This window comes from Mustela lutreola, chromosome 18 (assembly GCF_030435805.1).
Source record: "Mustela lutreola isolate mMusLut2 chromosome 18, mMusLut2.pri, whole genome shotgun sequence".
Classification (NCBI taxonomy): Eukaryota; Metazoa; Chordata; class Mammalia; order Carnivora; family Mustelidae; genus Mustela; species Mustela lutreola.
In genome coordinates this window covers 35,133,477-35,150,380 of record NC_081307.1, presented here as the reverse complement: position 1 = coordinate 35,150,380, position 16,904 = coordinate 35,133,477, and the positions used below count along the sequence as shown (strand labels likewise).

General features: G+C 37.7%; 1 protein-coding gene across 6 annotated transcripts in view; it reads left to right on the top strand.

Moving 5' to 3' along the window:
- The window catches only part of WDR17 (WD repeat domain 17), a 102,921-nt gene that overhangs the window by 73,067 nt on the left and 12,950 nt on the right, over positions 1-16,904 (top strand). For 5 of the 6 annotated variants that reach the window (XR_009349651.1, XM_059156103.1, XM_059156105.1 and 2 more), the window contains 11 exons: positions 1,026-1,228; positions 2,202-2,351; positions 2,437-2,567; positions 3,062-3,187; positions 4,201-4,356; positions 8,218-8,282; positions 10,807-10,939; positions 11,728-11,819; positions 12,856-12,955; positions 13,955-14,094; positions 16,194-16,214. Coding sequence is in view for 5 of the 6 variants with exons in the window: in XM_059156103.1 (XP_059012086.1) it covers positions 1,026-1,228; positions 2,202-2,351; positions 2,437-2,567; positions 3,062-3,187; positions 4,201-4,356; positions 8,218-8,282; positions 10,807-10,939; positions 11,728-11,819; positions 12,856-12,955; positions 13,955-14,094; positions 16,194-16,214 (1,317 nt within the window). In the remaining variant the exon portion in view is untranslated. The remainder of the gene's footprint in view (positions 1-1,025; positions 1,229-2,201; positions 2,352-2,436; positions 2,568-3,061; positions 3,188-4,200; positions 4,357-8,217; positions 8,283-10,806; positions 10,940-11,727; positions 11,820-12,855; positions 12,956-13,954; positions 14,095-16,193; positions 16,215-16,904) is intronic. The other variant, XM_059156102.1, reaches the window with a different exon arrangement.

Here is a 16,904-nt window from a genome sequence, read left to right as displayed (position 1 = left end):
CCAGGGGTACAAAATATAATTATGATATTAGTCTGATGTTTGCCTAATCTAAATTACGTCACAAAGCAAGAGCACCTGTTCTAATGAGTGTCCCTTATGATAAATTAAAGTATTTTGATTCACCTCACTTTAACATTAGCTTACTTATGAAAACATGGTATCAACCCAAACCAATTCAGTGCTAGCATAAGGATTTAGCACAAAATTAGGTTGTGCTATGCCTAGACACAGGTACCAGGATAAAGGGAAAAAGAAGGAAGTCTTTATAGAAAGCAGAAATAAATATGCCTTAAAGAAATGAAAAATACATATGTGATGTGTCTCCTTTATAGTGTCATATAATCTTTGGAGAATTAATATTTTGGCACGGTCAGGTTGATATAAATCTGTAACTAAAAATTATTATGAATTATCCAATTATCCAATTGTTATTGGAATTTGGAGGTCTTAAATTGATTTTTGAGTTCAGATTTTTTTCAGTACCACTGTATTTTGTACAGTTGGTAGATTCAAGTAATATTATGAATACAGTTAAATTTTGTACTTGATTTTAGTGATTCCACACCAACTAACCAACTTACTTTATTGACCAAAACATGAAGGAATGATTTACTCTTTGATAAGGGCATAGAGATGAATTGATTTTTCAAATAATACCCAATGTACATGTTATATTTTTATGATTTACAAATAATGTGAGTGTTGTTAAATTATTGTACCCATATTATTAGTAATATTTTTTGGCTTTATCTGAATATTTTACTTTAAGAAAGAAATTTTTTAGGTCTATAAACTGTGAAATGGTAGATGTAGGATCATTAGTAAAGGACCAGTTAAAGTAGGGGGAAAAATATAGCCTACTTATTTGTTTATTTTCTTCTGCTATAAATAAAAGAATTATAACATACTTTGAAACTTAAAATGCTTTTTAAATTTACTGAGAAATAATTGTGCTCCTCTAAGCATGTGCCAATACTTTAGACAAATTAGAACATGTATTATAATACATGATATTCTGTTTTCAGTTCTGTTCGAATCTGGGATTATACTCAAGATGCTTGCATAAACATTCTTAGTGGCCACACTGCGCCTGTGAGGGGATTAATGTGGAACACCGAGATTCCGTATCTCCTCATCTCTGGCAGCTGGGACTACACTATAAAAGTATGGGACACCCGAGAAGGAACCTGTTTGGATACTGTTTATGATCATGGTGCAGATGTATATGGTAAAGTGTTTTCATGCACTTTTAAATTTTGCTTTATTAATGAAGTTTATGATTTCTGAGAAATACAATGTTTTTAAAGAAACCTTCACTGTTTCCTTTTATAATAACCTTTTTCTTATTAAAACTGTACTTGTTCATTATTGGAATATCAGAATACACAGAAGATAATCCAAAATGTCATGAGGAGTTATTTATGTTTCCATGTGCACGCACACACATGCACACACATAATGGCTTGGATTTTTTTCCTTCCTTTACCATCACTGCAGAAGGAAGTTGTAACACAGGAAATCAGTGAGAAAGTAGGTGTAACTTATCTAGCCGTTCCTGTATCTCTACTCTTGGATATTTAGGACAATGTTTTGCTTTTTAATGTAATAGTAAGTCTGTAAAAACAATTAATCTGGGTATAGAAACCGGAGTTCTTGTCTTTTGCATGTCATTTTCATTTATAGGCCCAAACCTTGATGGGCATAAGTGGTGAATTAGGAAGGCAAATATGGTTCCTTAGAGAAAGTCACCCCACTCTAGCCACTTGTGTCCGTAAACTTTACCTCAGTGGCCTTTCAGTTGAGGCAGAGGGGCTGAGTGTGGAAAAGAATTGTGTTTCTGGTTGTTCTAAACTGGAAGGTCCCAGTTCTCTTTCTTCTTATATTAGAACTTCCATCCATCCTCCATTTCCTCACAGATCACCGTGACGCCATTGCTGACAGTGTGCTAGCTGCTGAACCAGCTGAAATGGAATTTCAGCATTTTCACCAGGACCGTTAGCTAATCATTACTCAATTTTGTATTCATACTTAGAGAATATGCTAAATAATATATTCTTGTATCATTTCAGCCAAAATAGAAATGCTGTTTCAAAACACTTCTATATAACTTCAATTCTGTAGAAGTTTTATGAGGTACACATAAATAAATAATATTTTTCAGTGTTTACTTTTTGTTAAAATGGGTTTCTTTTTCCCATCAGGTTTAACATGTCATCCCAGCCGCCCCTTCACTATGGCCTCTTGCTCCCGTGATTCTACAGTGAGACTTTGGTCATTAACACCTTTAATCACTCCTTTACTAATAAATATTCTGGCAGACAGATCTTGGGAAGAAATTATCGGGAACACCGGTATTGAAAATATGCATGTATTAGATTTTATTTTTAAATACTATCTTAAAAGCAGTCCTTTCTCACTGAATTATCTGTTCTTTAGATCATGCTATAGAACAAGGCAGTCCTCCTCTACTGTGTGGTAAAGTGTCAAGAGATATTAAACACGAAATAGAGAAACTAACTGGTAATCCTCGAGCAAAAAAACTAAGATGGTTTTCAGAATGTTTATCAGTGAGTATCATAGGAGCTAAGCGTGAACATTTTTCCTGTAATCAGAATGAGTCATTACAACTATTGTCGTTATCACATATTTACACTTACCGTCCCAACTCAGCGGTTCCTCTGAACGTAGTTGGTTCAGAATAAAAAAGCAAATGGAAACCAGGAACGATAAATGAGATATATTACTATTTTGTCAGTTTTCTAACTTGGATATATGCCTGCCTCTTTTTTTTTTTTTTTTTTTAAGATTTTTATTTATTTGACAGATCACAAGTAGGCAGAGAGGCAGGCAGAGAGAGAGGAGGAAGCAGGCTCCCTGCTGAGCAGAGAGCCCAATGTGGGGCTTGATCCCAGGACCCTGGGATCATGACCTGAGCTGAAGGCAGAGGCTTTAACCACTGAGCCACCCAGGAGCCCCCTGCCTCTTATTTTTAAAGATGCTAAATTCTTTGGGGTTTCGAGTGCATTATTTTCTCTTTGGTTATTCTGTATCAACCTTTCAGCCTCCAGGTGGCAGTGACAATTTGTGGAATTTAGTGGCTGTGATCAGAGGACAGGACGATAGCCTGCTTCCTCAGAACTACTGTAAAGGAATAATGCATTTGAAACATCTGATTAAGTTCCGAATGGTAAGTAAAGTATGCAAGGATCATGTCCTCAAGCAGAAATTAGTTTTGCCTTTTCATTGTTGAAATACAAAAATTATTTTGAAAAATGTATAAAATTAGAGTTAGTAGACTACAGTAAGTGAACACTGAGGAGAGATAAATGTAAAAATCAGTCATGAGAGTCTGAATTATTTGAGACCAGATTGAGGCAGCCATGGTTTATAGGTTGAATCTTATGAATTTCTTCAAAGGTCACTTGGTACTCCTTGAAATGCTTTACCTACTACCAGATGACCCTGACATACGGACCACTCTAACCTTAGTCTCAGAGGCCCAATAGACTGTATTCTGGGATAAGTTTTATTAAAACTGGCCATATTAGAGCTCCTAATGAATTTCATTACAAAATTATCAGTTACCTTATGCGTGGAGTGATAACCAGTACCAACAAACCAGTGCAGGGACCAGAAAGTGGAAATGGGTCTTATATTTGTAAGGAAATAGCATGGTTAACTTAACCATTAGAGTATGAGAACTGGGCCAGAGATGGGGATTTGAAGGTCAGACGAAACAGTTATTTTCCTAAAGGAGGACTTTCTGTAGTCACAGCTCCACTAAAAGACGGCAGCTCTTACCTCTTGCCAGTATAGGAGCCAGTTACAGTGAGCCTGTCATTTTTAATTTTTATTCCAGATATTTGTGTATTTTTTCCAGTGATTACATTATCACTCACGACCTTTTGGGCCCTGCATTTCTGTATAACCAAAACACGTGGTGAGTTTTAAGGGACCGTAGGATTTAGCCTCTCCCTGCCCACACCAGACACATCCACTTTTTTATCCCATACCCACACCAAAATATTACAGTAGGAGAGGTATCATATTTTATAGAGAAAAAGCACTGATTTTTAAAAATATTTAGTTTCCAGTGCTACATGTTTTTAAAGTACATGCTCCTGCAATGCTTTTATGATCATCTGTTATCACCAGCTCTTGATAATTAAATTTAGAAAATTTTATTTTCTTTTTAACCAGTCTGAAGCCCAAGAATTGACAACAGTCAAGATGTCTAAATTTGGTGGTGGCATTGGGGTCCCCACTAAAGAGGAAAGGCTGAAGGAAGCTGCTGACATACATTTGAGATTAGGACAAATTCAGAGATACTGTGAACTGATGGTTGAACTTGGAGAGGTAAAGTGCTAAAATCAGTGAGTTTAACAGAGTATTCTAAGTATTGGTGAAATGCTAAATATTAAGCTTCTCTTTTTCCAGATCTGTCTGCTTCTCTGCCAGTTTGATGTCAGATGTATATCCGAGAGATACTTCTCAGAGTGAGATCCCCCAGATTAACATAAGCATTACATGGGAACATGTTAGACAAGCAGGTCCCACCCCAAACCTCCAGAATCAGAAACTCTGGGGATGTGGCCCAGTGATTTGTGCTTTTATGAGCCCTCCACATTATTCACATGCATGCTGAAGGTTGAGAACCACTGCCGTTGGGTAGGATCTTTGATACCCCGTAAATATCCCCATTGGCTGAGTTACACACAGTGGACTTCCCTTGCCCCTTGCTAACACTGTTTGTCATAACGAGACCCTGCTTTGGCCAGAAGAGGGTTTTCATTGAGGATTGCCTAGTGAAAGATGTTTCTAGGGCACATCTTGATTGTATTGAGGACTGATTCAACAAAACACAATTTTCAAAAAGATTAAGATGTATCTATCCTATTAAAATTCAAGATAGTGGTTCTTTTGAAAAGTAGATGGCAAATAAAATAGAACAAAAGGGAGAAGGAGCTTCTGTTTCTTTTTTTTATTTTCTTTTATTTTTTTAAAATTTCTTTTCAGTGTTCCAGAATTCATTGTTTATGCACCACATCCAGTGATCCATGCAACATGTGCCTTCCTTAATACCCACCATCAGGCTTACCCAACCTCCCACCCACCCTCCCATCCAAAACCTTCAGTGTGTTTCTCAGGGTCCACAGTCTCTCATGTTTTGTCTCCCCCTCCGATTTCCCCCAACTCCCTTCTTTCCATCTCCCATGTCCTCCGTATTATTCCTTATGCTTCACAAGTAAGTGAAACCATAAGATAATTGACTCTCTCTGCTTGACTTCTTTCACTCTGCATAATCTCTTCCAGTCCTGCCCATGTTGATACAAAAGTTGGGCATTTATCCTTTCTGATAGAGGCATAATACTGCATGGTATGTATGAACCACATCTTCCTTATCCATTTGTCCATTGAAAGGCATCTTGGTTCTTTCCACAGTTTTGCGATTGTGGCCATTGCTGCTATGAATGTTGGGGTACATATGGCCCTTCTTTTCACTACACTGTCTTGTTAATTTTGGCCATTCTAACTGGTGTAAGGTGGTGTCTCAGTGTGGTTTTGATTTGAATCTCCCTAATGGCTGGTGATGATGAACATCTTTTCATGTGTCTGTTAGCCATTTGTATGTCGTCTTTGAAGAAGTGTCTGTTCATGTCTTCCACCCATTTTTTGACATGATTATCTGTTTTGTGTGTGTTGAGTTTGAGGAGTTCTTTATAGATCTTGGATATCAGCCCTTTGTTTGTAAGTGTCATTTGCAAATATCTTGATCCGGGTGCTGGTTACCTGAGTGTATGCAGTTTGTGAATTTTATGAAATTTTGTGAAATTTATGAAGGTTTTCATTTTTCTGCATGGCCACTGTAGTTCAAGAACAATTCTCCCACCCTCCCAAAAAAAGAAAATGAGAATGGCACGGACTTATTTCATAGTTGATCATTTTGAAAAGCTCTAAGTTAGTTAATTTTATAATTACAAAGCATGCTATTAAGTGTACTAATAAATAATGTAAAATAAAACTAAGCAATACATTAAAATATATCAAAATTAAATTTAACTCACCTTTTTATGACCCCATCCACACACTAGAGACAAATAATGAATTACTGCTTGACCTAAGACAAAAATTGTCATTTAAAAATGCTATTGAAAAGGAGGGGGCACCTGGGTGGCTCAGTCAGTTAAGCAGTGACTCTTGATTTTTGGCTCAGGTCATGATCTCAGGGTCATGAGATCAATCCCCGGAGTCTGGCTCTGTGCTGGGTGTGAAGCCTGCTTAAGATTCTCTCTCTCCCTCTTCCTCTGCCTCACCCATCCCCATTGTACTTGGGTATGTGTTCTCTCTCTCTTACTTTAAAGAAATGAAAAAAAAATTTTTTTAAGGTATTGTAAACTATGAAGTGTTTAGGAGCAATATAAAAATTTTACTTCTGGGGCACTGGGGTGGCTCAGTTGGTAGAGCTCTGTCTTTGGCTTAGTGTCATTATCTCAGATCCTAGGATCGAGCCATGATCTCAGGTCCTAGGATTGAGCCCCGTGTCGGGCTCCCTGCTCTTCGGGAAGCTTGCTTCTCCCTCTCCCACCCGCCCTGCTTGTGTTCTGTCTCTCACTGTCTCTTTCTGTCAAATAAATGAATAAAATCTTTTTAAAAAAATTTACTTCTGAAGAAATTAAGATTTGTCTTAAAAGTTACCCTTTTAACAAAGCTGTATTAGAATATCTATCAAAAGTCAAAGACAAAAAAACATAAATTTTGACAGATACTAATTCTTCATCTTTCTTAGTTTTATATATGGAGATAAATATATATATATATATATATATTTAAACTATATTTAATTCAAATTTAATTAGATACTTTAATAAAATACCTACTTCTGGAGCTTAAGAATTAATGTTCTTAATGATCCAAAACACTGCGCTTACAATCCTTAAAAAATGGGAGTGTCCTTATAATTGTTCATGGTCACCTGCTTCCATAGTTTCTGTTTCTCTGAGGTTAATACTGTGAGGTTAGGAAAATATTCAATCTTTTCACCTATAAGACATGTTTTTATAGAAAAATCTTGATGATTTCAAAGTTAATTTAACCTATATTTTAACTTCTGTCTTCCATTTGCCTCTATTCCAACAAAGGCAAATTTTCCCTCAAAGCATATTTTAGATTACTTTTTTTTAAAAAAAAGGTAATATGACTTAAATAATGTAGTATTAAAAATTACCTATTTTGTACACCCAGAACTTATATTATACTCTATGTTAACTGAAATTTAAATAAAAACTTTAAAAAAATTTCCTATTTAAAATTTAACCTATTATTTTGAGGCTAATTACCAATTTTCTAGCCTTAATTTAGTAGAATTCTACTGTTTAGGAGAATCTTAATTAAAATGAAACTTGGATTCATGTTTTGATATTTCAGAATACTTTCCCTTTATTTCCCTTCTAGACTTGAGTTCAGTGAAATCTATATTTCCATATAATTGTCCACTTGTCTTAACTGAACAATGATCATATTTAATAACCTCTGATTTTTAAAATATGAAGATCAGTATTATCAACTATAAAGGAAGAAGTGACAAGAAATAAAGTTTATAAATAAACAAGGAAAGAATAAAAATAGAAATAAATGTCTTACTTGTTAAGGAGAAGTGACACTAGTAAAAATTTCAGCATGTATTATTTTGAACATAGGCTATAGACTACCATAAAACAAATTACTCTGGGGTTGTGTCAGAAGATGAATTAGTATATTTTTCAAACTGTATACTTTAGTTACTGCTCTTCTCCTTCCCACACTTTGCCCCCTGCTCTCTAGGTTTGGGATTCCCCCTGCTAAATAATACAATTTATATATCTTACTTTATTTTAAAATGTGGTAATATTTATACTCTGTGAAATGCATCAGGTAGAATACAAAAATATTCTTGGAAATCCAAACACTCTAAAAACACTAAAAACTCATATTATAAATGTGAGTTCATTTTTAAAAAAAAAAAAAAAAAGTCCATTAAAAGCACAATCAGGGTACCTGGAGGGCTCAGTCAGTTAAGCCTCTGCCTTCCACTGAGGTCAGGATCCCAGAGTCCTGGGCTCCCTGCGCAGTGGGGGGTCCGCTTCTTCCTCTGCCCCTCCCCCAGCTCTCGCTCTCAAATAAATAAATACATAAAATTTAAAATAGACAACATGTTTTTGTTCTTTTTTTCTGTTCTAGTGGGACAAAGCCTTGTCCGTCGCTCCAGGGGTATCTGTGAAATACTGGAAGAAGTTAATGCAGAGGTAAGCCAAGAGTCTGTGTCCAGATACATGTTTTGAAATATGTTAAAGTGGAAGCAGTATATAAATATGATAGTAACATTTGAGAATTTTTACTATTATGTTGTCTTTAAAAATAGCTGAATTTTATGTCTACTATACAGTGAATTAAATGAATCAGTTACAAGTCATTTTGGTGTTCTTGTATTTGACCTGACCTCTGAAAAAACAGTGGAAGGCAGATTTTCCCGTCAGTGGCAGAATTGACAGATCAGTAAACATACTTACTGGCGAATATATTGCTATTGAAAAATAAGTGGTAAGATTTTCTGACAGTTACCAGAAGTTCACAGAATACTTACTCTATAAATAACTTTTATAGAGTTATAACTCAGAACTTCTCTCTGGACACTAATCCCTGCCATGTCCCCTCCATGAATATAAAGGAGGTACTGATGACAAGACTGTTGCAGAGATGTATTCATCTCTCGTGGCTGCTACAACCAAGCACCATGAACTGGTTGGCATAGAACAACAGGTGTTTAGGCTCTCACAGCCCTGGAGGCTAGAGGTCCATCGTCAGGTTGCCGGAAGGATTGGTTCCTACTGAAGGTTCTGACAAAGACTCAGTTCCATGCTTCTCCCCAGCCTGCGGGGGTTACTGGCGATCCTTGGCAGCTGCTGACTCATGGGTGCATCACTCCAACACTAGCTTTGTGTTCTCAGGGCATTATTCCCTGTGTCTCTGTCTCCCTTTCTTTGAGGATACTAGTCATTTTAGATTTTTGGTCTCCCTTAAACCGGTACAGCTCCATCTTAACTGACTACATTGGCTAAGACCGTAATTCCAAATAAATTTCCATTTGTAGATATCATGGTTTCGTACTTCAGCATATCTTTTGGGCAGACACGTTTCAATTCACAACATAAGACTGCTTTCTGTTCTATTCTATTCTATTAATTCAGTGAATGTTTATTTAGTTAGTCCTCACTTGGTGCCAGTCACTGCTCTAAGCCCGTAGAGTACTATTTAATGAGTGATTTTCTTCCTCCTGGCATTAAAAAGTTTTGATTTTTCTTTCATGGCACATGATTTAGAAGTAAATTCAACTGCAGTTCACATGTACAAATAAAAATCTGTCAGAGGCTAAGCATGAAATGCAAAAGGATTAACAAACTTACTTGTCATAGGAACATAGACTGTGCGCTAGCACCCGCTTTCCCGATGGTGAGTTCATCAGCATGCTGGCTCCAGCCCTCATATTGTAGGCTCTCCTTAAGAGAGGCTCCCCCTCCTCTTATGTCCTAAGAATCCCCAATAATTCTCAGTTCCTGCATCCTCACTGCATAATTATGAATGTTGTTTCCTCCCACAGAAACCTTAATAAAGCCAAGTTAGCAATGATTATTTCACAAAACCATTTTGTTTCAACCTCAGCAAAAACTATTTCATTTATTTTGGGAAACCAACACCTGATATTCTCTGCTCCTTAATTCACATGTTGACCAGAAAGTGGTCTCCCCACAACGCCCAAGTTTGTGTTGTATAAATCCAGCCGTTCAGAGAGACTGAGTGGCAATATCTCAGCCCCGGTCCCTAGGAAGGGGATATTATTCCTCTAACAAGGAAATCAGGGTCAGGTGGTTAAAAACGTAGTTGTTGGGGAGAATGCCAGAGACCCTATGAATGGAAGACTGTTAACAACAACAACAAAAAGTCTGCTACACCTATCCAAAAATTAGCAGTTGAAATGTAGTTTAATGCAAATGCCATCATAAGTTAAATAGACCAGATTAGTTTTTAATGAAACTGTAAGAGTTGAATTAATTTGTTTGGTCATTGGAAAACTACCTGGGACTTAGGAAAAGAGAAACACATACAGGATACAGAGAGACAGAGTCAGGCATAATAAGGAAACCCTTTATCATGTCCAAGATCAGGATCCTGATCTTCCCCTCATATGTCAGGAGCATTATTTTTTCTTAACTACCTTGCTTGGGGTACTCATAATATTTTCTGTATTACCAATATTTATACTTTTATATTATCTTTTTAAATAATTTTAAACTACTTATATTTAGAAGCTCTCCATTCACGGTTGTGCTCAGTAAAATGTTTAACATTCTACTATCTGTGATGAAGTAGAAGTAACCGTTACTTCACCTGAAGTAATGCAGGTGAAAGCAGATATCCCAGCTCACATACCTAGTTGGCAACTAACTTTCAGAAACATACTGCTCATTGTAATAGATAAGCTACATTCATTTAAAGACCAAAATGTTCAGTACACTTAAAAATATGAAAATATGTAGTGTTCTAAGAGAAAGCAAGTATCTGTAGTATTTATTATTCCAGAAAACTTTTGTCTTCCATATCTGATTTGATTATAAAATTTGAGGCTTTTAGAAAAGTGATATACAAAAGGGCTTTATGAAATCTACCACATATTTTGAATATTTGGATGTTTTAGATATTTCAGAAAATCTCTGTCCAAACTAGAAACTTGAAATTAGCATATTATAAAAGAAATCGTTCTTATTTTATTAGGAGAGCGGATCAGTTAATCCAGGAAGACAAGAATGAGGTCATTCCATACTGCATCGCCATTGGTGATGTGAAAAAATTAGTCGACTTTTTTATGTCAAGAGGTCAGCTTAAAGAAGCTTTGCTTGTTGCACAGGTACAGCCGCACAGGCTCCATTCCCTGGTGGGTGGGCGCGTGGAAGGAAGGCTGTGTTGACCTGTGTTGACCGGCTGCACTTGCCATCATGTGATCCGGTCTCGTGGATGGCTTGGCCTCCGCCCACCTCCCAGCCGGCTCTGCCCACATCATTCTCACACAATCCGATTACATCGAGTGTAGTTTAGACCTACCAGTATCCCTGACATCTGAACTTCCGTATGCTGATGAATGTCAGGTGTGCTTGAGCAGATTTTTCTAGTAACCGTGTACTTGTTGATACAAAGGGAGTTCCCGTTTTGTTTTTTTCCCAAATTCTAAGGGTATCTTCAAATTGTATAAATTACAAACATGATTTGAGTAAGTAGTTGATCCTTGAACAACACAGAGGTAAGGCGTACTGAACCTCCACCTAGTCATAAATCCACATACACCTTTTGACTCTCCCAAAACTTACCTGCTGATAGCCTCCTGTTGACCAGAATCTTACCGATAATGTAGTTGACTAACATATGTTTTGTATATGTATTGCATGCTGTATTATGATTCCTCCAGCTAGAGGAAAGAAATGTTATTAAGAAAATCATAAGGAAGAGGAAATACATTTACAGTGATGTACTATATTTACTGAAAAAAAATCTGCATGAAGTGGACCCATGCAGTTCAAACACATGTTGTTCAAGGGTCAACTGTACTTTGATCAAAATAATATTCTGAAAAAAAAATTTTGAAATTGGTCAACTAAAAGAATTAGCTAAAAATTAATGAAAGATTTCATTAAATTCTAGGCTGCTTGTGAGGGAAACATGCAGACCTTACATGTTTCTACACCAAAAGGATCTTCATCTTCCGATGATATCTACAAGGAGGACTTTAATGAGTGAGCATTTCATCCCTTGTATGGGGTCAATATTTTCATGGTTGGCTTCCCTGTAGGAGGTTTTAAGAACCATGAAGTTCATATTTCTCTGCATACAGAAGGCTTGGCGGGGTCACCTCGTTTCTCACCACAGTCACACTCTGTCTCAGCTCCTCCCGTGGAGAACAGGGCAAGGTCAGGCAGAGGGACACAGCCTATGAAATTTCCTTCCAGAGAAGGAAAACACATTCAGTAGAGAGATCCCAAATAAAGCACCTAAGTACTTAAATACTTAAGAACTGATCAGACCTGTTTAGGGAAGGAGGGGCTGTGAAAATACATGTGTGCTATTTATTAATGTTTCACTGTAAAGTCAGTGTGGATAACTGTTCATTGTTCATAATCCCAGGACCCCAGAGTTAGTGTTGGGAATAAAACTTATGCTCCTTTTAAAGAAGAAATCCATCCATATATGCTTTTAAAAGAATTGGAGATTAGAATTCCTCAGCCTTTTGACCTTTGTAAAATCTAATCATCTACTTTCCCATGCCACATCTATTGGCTCCTTTCATTGCTCTAGAAAATTGGATATTTAAACTTTAAGGACATTTATCAAATAAAAAAAAGAGTCATAAAATGTTAAACAAATAGTGTTGTGACCAGCGAACTCCTTCCTGGTGCTCTGCTGCTGTTCTCTGCCATTACTAAGCTCAAAAATACACCGCCTGTACTTGGTGTCACTACTAAATTTTGAAAGTTTCCGTTCACTTCTAAGCTTACTGTCCCTATAGCTGAGTTATAAATGACTCAGTGTAGGATGGTGAATTCTGAAAGTTAAGCTTTTCTTCTGACATTTGGCAGGGTGGTTTGTCTGCCCCGCCTGCTTTCCTGATTTTTTTTTTTTTTTTTTTACCAAAAATCAGACTTTATCCTCTAATCAAAGATATCAAATTAAATCCAATTTGATCCTTTAATCAGCTTGTTGTTAAAAGGCGTTAGTCCATTCTGTGGTGGAATCCTTGAGTTTATGGAGAATATATGCTTTTATCTCTTCTAGACTCCTGCACAAAGTCAGTGAAGAACTAGCGGAGTGGTATTTTCGGGACGGGCGGGCCGTGCTAGCCGCATGCTGCCAGCTAGCTGTAGATAACACCGAGGTACATTTTTCACTGTGCTGTCTGTGGATGAGAAGCTCTTAAGATGTGGTATGGTGTTGGAGTGGAAAAAATGCAGCACCTTCTGTGTGAGATCTGACTGTGCGTGCTTTCCAAGCCTGAGCTCCCAGGCCTTATAAGCACACATGAACTCTAGAGACTATGTGATCTTTTTTTTTTTCCCCCAATTTATTTATTTTTATCACAAGACACATGTTTATAACCACCTTACTTTAAGTGTTTCATCTTATGTGAGGAACAATAGTGTGGTAAATGGAAGAATCTGGACTGGGACTCAGCATACCTGACCTTGGAAAGCACTTACTTTTAAGTATTCTTTGGTATATTCTGTTTTTAAGGTATTTTCTGTTTGACCCACTAATCTAATAAGAAGAATGTGAAGTAAAGATGGGTTCTATTTTGCGTATTTCCTTAGGTATAGTGTATTAAGGGGTAATTGATAATCATTGCACACTACTGAAAAAGCTTTTAAGAATTCACAGTGTTTTGTGATAGATTGAAAGACGTGGAGGATATGGCAGAGAGACAGTTATTAATTACAAAAATAATACTAAGGTTTTTTTTTTTTAAAGATTTTATTTATTTATTTGAGAATGAGAGAGAGCATGAGAGGGGGGAAAGTCCGAAGGAGAAGCAGACTCCCGTGGAGCTGGGAGCCCGATGCAGGGCTTGATCCTAGGACTCCAGGATCGTGACCTGAGCCGAAGGCAGTTGCTTAACCAACCCAGACACCCAGGCGACCAATACTGAGGGTTTTAAACTTAAATTCTGACCTTAAAAAAATTTCCTCTCTGACCCTTTATCATGGGCTTTTCCACCTGCAAATTGCATTTGTACTTCATAGGTATATGAGATTCAATCCTTTGTAAGAATGATTGATTATATGTTAATACTGCTTTATCTACTTTATGAGCTTGGCGGGGAATGATGAGCCAATGCCACGTCTATGAAACTGAAGCAATTATTTTGTCATTGAGCAAGCGTGCTATGGCATACCTGATCCGCGGGAATGAGCTGGAACTGGCCGTGTGTGTGGGCACCACGCTGGGGGAGGCCGCGGCCCCTGGCACCCACTACGCCCTGGAGTTGTTGGCAAGAAAATGCATGATGATTCCCACATGGTAAGAATTTCCAAATTCAAAAAAAGATTCTACAGTAATGGGATACGTTTTTTAAATACTGTAAGTTAGTTGCATTTGGTGTGTATTGGGAGAGCACGGCATCTCCTTTTTCTAAATTACTAGCTGAGACTATGGGAGGAAACCGGGCCATGACAGCGAAGTGACAGTGGGAACTACCCTCGTTATAGAAGGAAATCTTCCGTGACCAATTCGGACTCGGGGCAGGTGCACCTCCACGATCTTTCCAGCACACAAAACATTGTGAGAACAAATGTGCCCTTCTTAAGATAATCAGGACCACACATTCCCACATTTTAAATTCTGCATATCTACACTCATTCGTGTCAGATCTTGTGTCTTAGTTTAAGGTGTGGAAAATAAAGTCACTTTTCTAATGGAGAGTAACAGGGTGTTTAGCCGGAGACTTGGAACAGGCTGTGCCCCCAGACGTGGGCAGCGCACCAAGGCATCGACCCCGGAAGGGCCCTGCCCCAGCAGTCCTCGCTCCCTGCCACAGTGCCCTGATCTCAGGGCAGGCGGTCCTTCCTCACTGAGCCACCCAGGAAATACACGATGCTGACAGTCAGAAAACGGTGGTTGAGTAAAGGCAACTGTAGACTTTTATCTTCTCTTTCCCCAAAGTACATGGAAACCCAAGGAGTTTCCAAATAAACTTGCTTCTCAGGTCTTGAACCTCTTCCTGCCATGTGCCCCGTGCACACACGTGCCGCTTGTACGACGGACCTAGACAGACCCCACTGCTGGCACCTACAGAGGACAGAAATAGTAATCATAAGGATGGCCGGCTGATCCTTCTGCGCTGCTTACTGTGGGCCAAGCACTGTTTGAAGCACTTTACGTGGAATGACCCACTAGATACTTTGCAGTCGATACTGATTCGCCCCAGGTCTCCATCACCGCTAAAGCCAAGGTTCAAGGTTACATAAACTGGCTGCAAAGTTTGCACTTAGCTACTGTCTTAGTTCAGACAGCTGCAACGAAATGTCATGGGCTGGGTGGCTTATAACAGCAGAAACTTATTTCTCATAGTTCTGGAGGCTGCAAAGCCTAAAATCAAGATGCTGGCAGATCGGGTGTCTGATGAGAGCTGACTTCCTGGGTCATCATTGGCCAACTTCTTGCTGTGCTCACTTGTGGAAGGGGCCAGCTTGTTTATAAGGGCACTAATCCCATTCATGAGGGCTCAGCTCCCAGGACCTAATTACCTCCCAAAGACCCCACTTCTAAATACCATTCTATTGGGTATTAGGTTCAGCATAGGAATTCAGGGGGCAACACAGGCATCCAGGCTGTGGCAGCTGTCAGCAGAAGAGCAGCACTTCCCATTTTCCTCTTCTTTCTGGATCTTGGGGCTTCATAGTGAATCAGGAATCTCAGGGATTTTATAATTTTTACCAAATCTTACACGTATAAGAGCTCCCTCCCCCACCATCGGCCTTAAACTTCCCACCATCCTTTGCGAGTGCCCTGTTTTCCCTGTGGGTAGCAGTCAGTGACATACTTATTGCGACTTGCCTTGGACCCATCCCAAAGCATGAGGTTTAACTCAGGCTATTTAGTCACAAAGGTGACTGACTCCAGGCTAAAAGTCATCATCTAATCTCAATAAAATGTGATTAGTTATTATTTTTTTTTTTTAGATGAGGGTAAAAAATAGCCAAAAAAAAAAAAGGGCAATTAAATTTAAGTGAGGTCTAAAGAATCTTTCAACTGACTATATGTCTTAGTTGCTTTTACTACAAAACAAACTTCCATTTCCTTATAACTGCCTCACGAAGTTTCCTTTATTTATCCATAGAATAGACACATGCACACGAAACTAGATTAAAGTTCAAATTCTGAACTATGTGGTACCAATCAGGTTTATTTCTAGGGGGAATCTGTAATCCTCATGGTATTCATAGAGCTCCAGAAATTTAAGTAAAAATGGATAGCTGCGTAATTTCAAGAGAATGTTCATAATTTTGTGAACCAAGGGTGCTTTGCCTCTTTTGCATTTACTGGTAAAAGTTTCCTTCTTCCTGGTTCTCGTCGCATATTATCCATGGTATTCATATTTAAAATCATTTTCTTTCTAGCTTTCCATCTGTTGGATACAGGTATTATCTTGTTTTATAAAAACATTTAATTAAAGAACTCCTATCTTATTTTAGAATATTAAATTCTAAAATATTGAAGTTTTAGAATATGAACTCTCTATTAAGAAATGATCATTACCTCTTCTTGCTTCATTGTTTCACAGAATGCTAGTTCTTTCATAGAATTTATAGCATGTAAAACCTAGCTACAAAGTAATAAGAACAGTTCCTTTAGCCCAGATACAAAAATCACTCCTGATTTTATACTCAAAACTTGTGTAATAAATAAACTGTGACTTTCTATAGTACTAAATGATAGTTAATAACTAAGCAAGTGAAAAACGCTTGTTCTGGCAGCAAAATTTCAGATTTTAGGTTATTAGGTAGCTCTGTATTATTACAAATATATACATTTTCCCCAATTCGTGTCCTGAATTTTCAATAAACGGTAAATTACACTAAAGAGTGAATAAAATTAACTTGCATAGCTGTAAATTTCAGTGTATGTCTATATAATTCTACTGTGAGAAAGTCAGACTTAAATGTTCATAAAAGTTTGAATAGAAGTTTAGCACAGCTATTTTTTTTTTTAGATTTTTATTTTTTTACAGATAGAGATCACAAGTAGGCATTGAAGCAGGCAGAGGGGGAGGAGGAAGCAGGCTCTCTGCTGAGCAGAAAGCGCAATGACCCTGGGATCATGACCTGAGC